The sequence below is a fragment of the Monodon monoceros genome, unplaced genomic scaffold (assembly GCF_005190385.1).
Source record: "Monodon monoceros isolate NGI ecotype Baffin Bay Population unplaced genomic scaffold, NGI_Narwhal_1 Super_Scaffold_18, whole genome shotgun sequence".
Taxonomy (NCBI): domain Eukaryota; kingdom Metazoa; phylum Chordata; class Mammalia; order Artiodactyla; family Monodontidae; genus Monodon; species Monodon monoceros.
In genome coordinates, this window is record NW_021703774.1 from 84,352,397 (window position 1) to 84,357,213 (window position 4,817).

Below are 4,817 nucleotides of genomic sequence, written 5' to 3' on the forward strand. Positions count from 1 at the left end.
GCCGCCCGCTGCCGCCGCGGTTCTGCCGGCGCTTGCGGTCACCCAGAAACATGGAGGCTCCGGGTGCCCATCGGGAAGGGTAAATGGGTGTCGGGGCGCTCGGCTGCGCGTGCTGCCTCCCCCTGCCTGGGCTGCGGCGCCCAGAGGGGCTGCGGGGCACCGGGCGGCGCAGCCGGCATCGCGGCGGGCTCGGGCTGAGTCCGGGGCGGGCGAGTCTGTGCCGACCATGGCTGCCGGCCCGGACCGGGGCGGGCGAGGGGGGCTGGCGTCCAGCGGAAGGAGAGAACACGGAACGGGCTCGGGGACCCTCCGGGCAATGCGGGGCGCGGGGCGGGGGGCGCAGAGAGGAGCTGGTGGGTGATGGGAAGTGCAGTGACAGCATAACCATGTCTGGTAAATAGAGCCGGTTGGTAGGACCCAAATCACTTGCGACGGCCGGGCAGGGTTCCCCCCTCCGGCTCGGAATGAAAACGGCTTTTCGGCAGAGAAGGGCTTTTCCGCCTCCCTGGGGCCGTGGGCTGCCGGGGTGACCCCGCTCTTAGGAGGGAGAAAGCCAAGATCTGGGGCAGCAGCCTACTCCCCACCCCCAGTGTTTAGGTTCCAGTGTTTTCCGAAGGAGATCGAGCCTAGGAGCTCCCTCGGATCCTAGGGGCAAAACAGCTGGGCTGCGCTCTGGCCCGCCGCTAGAGCCCCCTCCGGATCGGGCAGGAGGGGGTTAAGGTGGCGCTGACTGCCGCGGCCAGCTGGTGGGTCTGATCCACTCGCTCGGAGCCGAGCGCGGAGCGCGCCCGGCGGAGTCCCGGCCGGAGCCCGGGGCGATGGGGAGAGGCCCCGGACCCTCCCCGCCCTGGGGCCGGCAGGATTGGGCCGGCAGGGGGCCAGCCCGGAAGCCGGCTTCCTCCAGGCTCCCCCCTCTCGCTGCTGCCAAGCCGCCTCGAAGCCAGGCTGACTGAGCCTTGGTTCTGTGCTCACTGCCGAGGAGACGACGTGAGGGATTTTGTCTTGGGGAGAAATCGGTGGTCGAGCGCCTGCCCAGTTCAAATGCCACCGCGCCCGGAAGGAGGCCTGCAGTTTAGGGATCCCTGAAGGAGAGTAAGTCCTGGGACCAAGCCAGCCAGCTTTTGGAGATCGACCTTTCTGTGTGAGGAGTCTCCCTAAATGAGCTCTGAAGGAGTGTGTGTGCTGGGGGGCCAGAGTGGGGAGGAGCCGTTCTTCTTCCAGGACTCTGCAGAGGACAGAGCTGGAAGTCAGGCTGCAGCGTAGGAAGCCCTCCCCTTGGGAGATGCTGTGTCCTGACCTGGGGGTGGGAGGCTTTGCCCAGAGTCCCTCCTGATGGCTGCAGAGGACCAATGGGGCATCTGGCTCAGCCCGGTGAGGCCCCTGGAGGAGACAGGCCCAGCCAAGTCTAAAGGCTTGTTCCCTGGGAGAGCATACTTCCAACTGATGTAAGCCTGCCCAGAGGAGGCTGGGAGGCTGAGGGATAGTTCTCAGGTGTGACACCAGAATGCAAGGTGGGCATGGAAGAGAAGCTGCCAGCGCCCTCCTAAATCTTGGCACCAACTGCCCAGAAGCCCTGATTCCACCTTGTTTTTTCCAGGCAACGTCACACCTCCTGAGGACAGCCAGGAGGACTCTGGCTTTTGCTGAGCATTGCATCTTGCCTCCTTCCTTTCAAAGGCTCCAGACCCAATCTCGGCTGTCCTCGAGTCCTGCGTGCCCTTGACCAGGCATCCCACTGCCCCTCCAGCCCAGCCCAGCCCTGGAGCTCACCTCCAGGACCTGGAGCCTACCCTCCTGCCCAGAATGACTCACCATTATTTCTAGCTCAAGTGAGAAGACGTGATGGGGAATCAGGCTGCCTGTTTGTGTATCTAGGATTCCTGCAGCATCGGATCAGTTCTGCAAGGAAGAGAGCTGCAGATTCCTGCCTTGCCAGGTAAATCAATCTATTATTTAATAACAGCCATGTGTAGAGTCATTGGGGTGTGGGCAATGAGAGAGGCCCAGGCCCAAGGTCCACCACTGCAAATACCTCCCAGGGTGCAGGTATCTGCAAGACGTTAGTTCACTGCCTGGGAGAAGGTTCCCTTCCAGCCTCTGATATGGGGCTGTGCTCCATGAAGCCTGTGCAGTGCAGAGGGACCTGGACCAGCCACCTGCCCCCAGTGCAGGGCAATCCAGAGCTTTCTTGAGAGACCGCCACCTGCTCCCCTCCCATCCCCAGCCAGGCTACGAGGTGAACATAAATCTTACTTTTTTGTGGTGGTGGTCATATTTTTGAGCTTCTTGGCTGAGAGATGAGAGAGAAAAAGCAGCAACCCAGGTCAAGTTGCCAATGCTGAGTGGTCTTATGTCCTTAACCACCTCTGTCTTTCAGCCAAGCGGGGCTATCTCTCTGGCTCTCAGAGAGACCTGGGGGCTCCCCTGCAGGAGTGCAGGCCGATGCTGCTGTGTTTCCTGGGGCCGTAAGCAGCGCCCTGAGCTCCCTGCCGCCAGGCAGCTAGAAGGCGTAGCGAGAGGCGCTTCTCTTGGTTCCAATTATGACAGTGGCCACCGGAGACCCAGTGGATGAGGCCGCTGCCCTCCCTGGGCACCCGCAGGACACCTATGACCCAGAAGCAGACCACGAATGCTGTGAGAGGGTGGTGATCAACATCTCAGGGCTGCGGTTTGAGACCCAGCTAAAGACCTTAGCCCAGTTTCCAGAGACCCTCTTAGGGGACCCAAAGAAGCGGATGAGATACTTTGACCCTCTCCGGAATGAGTACTTTTTCGATCGGAACCGTCCAAGCTTTGATGCCATTTTGTACTACTACCAGTCTGGGGGCCGGTTGAGGAGACCCGTGAATGTGCCCTTAGATATATTCTCCGAAGAAATTCGGTTTTATGAGCTAGGAGAAGAAGCAATGGAGATGTTTCGGGAAGATGAAGGCTACATCAAAGAGGAAGAGCGTCCTCTACCCGAAAATGAATTTCAGAGACAGGTGTGGCTTCTCTTTGAATACCCAGAGAGCTCAGGGCCTGCCAGGATTATAGCTATTGTATCTGTCATGGTGATCTTGATCTCAATCGTCAGCTTCTGCCTGGAGACGTTGCCCATATTCCGGGATGAGAATGAAGACATGCATGGCAGTGGAGTGACCTTCCATACCTATTCCAATAGCACCATCGGGTACCAGCAGTCCACTTCCTTCACCGACCCTTTCTTCATTGTAGAGACCCTCTGCATCATCTGGTTCTCCTTTGAGTTCTTGGTGAGGTTCTTTGCCTGTCCCAGCAAAGCCGGCTTCTTCACCAACATCATGAACATCATTGACATTGTAGCCATCATCCCCTACTTCATCACCCTGGGAACAGAGCTGGCTGAGAAGCCAGAAGATGCTCAGCAGGGCCAGCAGGCCATGTCACTGGCCATCCTTCGAGTCATCCGGTTGGTAAGAGTCTTTAGGATTTTCAAGTTGTCCAGACACTCCAAAGGTCTTCAGATTCTAGGTCAGACCCTCAAAGCCAGCATGAGAGAATTAGGCCTCCTGATATTCTTCCTCTTCATCGGGGTCATCCTCTTCTCTAGTGCTGTCTATTTCGCAGAGGCCGATGAGCGAGAGTCCCAATTCCCAAGCATCCCGGACGCCTTCTGGTGGGCAGTCGTCTCCATGACAACTGTAGGCTATGGAGACATGGTTCCAACTACTATTGGGGGAAAGATCGTGGGTTCCCTATGTGCAATTGCAGGTGTGTTAACCATTGCCTTACCTGTCCCCGTCATAGTGTCCAATTTCAACTACTTCTACCACCGGGAGACAGAGGGAGAGGAACAGGCCCAGTACTTGCAAGTGACGAGCTGTCCAAAGATCCCATCCTCCCCTGACCTAAAGAAAAGTAGAAGTGCCTCTACCATTAGTAAGTCTGACTACATGGAGATCCAGGAGGGGGTAAACAACAGTAACGAGGACTTTAGAGAGGAAAACTTGAAAACAGCCAACTGCACTTTGGCTAATACAAACTATGTGAATATTACCAAAATGTTAACTGATGTCTGATTGAACCCTATTCACATACTCCCAGCTCAATGGAACTAATGCAGATATCGCATAATAGCCTGCATTGTAGTCAGTGTGTTCTACAGTGTGTATCTGGTTCTGCATGGAAAGCAATAGTCGTGCAAGTGACTTTTGATCTTTTGATTTTTGATTTAGAACACAGAATATGTATCCATGGCTTTCATGCAAATCTTCATCACCGGCTTAGGGGTTTCCAAAGATGGGAGTCACCTATGGAAGCCAGGATTTCAGAAGGACACATTGAGGCCACCTCATAGCAAATACAGAACCTACCACATCAGTGTCACCTTTTCTTCCTAATGAAATGCACACGGCATCTCGCAGATGCAATTCCCCCCACCACCCCACTTGAGCCTACCTCCCCCTTCACAGAGGAAAACCACGGTAGCTTAGCTTTAAAGTTCTGGTAATTATTCGAAAGGTCTTTCCCATTTTTGCATTGAAAAGAACACACAGTGCTGTGTGTTGGAATTACTTTCTGTGTCACAGGCTGGGGGGTTGTGAAATGCAGTTGCCAAGCAGACGCTCCGGAGGCTTGTGTTTCATAACGGAAAATACTGCATTTGGTTTTTTCTCTGCAGTGTCGATGTGAGGGAAGCCCAGGGGAGGGACAGTTAGGATGACCGAATGTGAGTTGTCAGGTTTCACATTTGCTCCCTTAACGCTACCGGGAGAAGCTAACAAACCAAGGGACCTCTCAGCTTCAGATTTCACCATTTTTGCAGGCTTCGGGGTCACAAAAACATGTCTGATTTC

The 4,817-nt window shown here is 55.7% G+C and overlaps 1 protein-coding gene across 1 annotated transcript; it reads left to right on the forward strand.

Moving 5' to 3' along the window:
- Positions 1 to 1,597: 1,597 nt before the first annotated feature.
- On the forward strand, positions 1,598 to 4,616 carry KCNA2 (potassium voltage-gated channel subfamily A member 2). The gene is made up of 2 exons (XM_029229097.1): positions 1,598 to 1,936; positions 2,378 to 4,616. The coding sequence occupies exon 2, from the start codon at positions 2,541 to 2,543 to the stop codon at positions 4,038 to 4,040; it is 1,500 nt and encodes a 499-aa protein (XP_029084930.1). The 5' UTR covers positions 1,598 to 1,936; positions 2,378 to 2,540; the 3' UTR covers positions 4,041 to 4,616.
- The last annotated feature ends 201 nt before the right edge of the window (positions 4,617 to 4,817 follow it).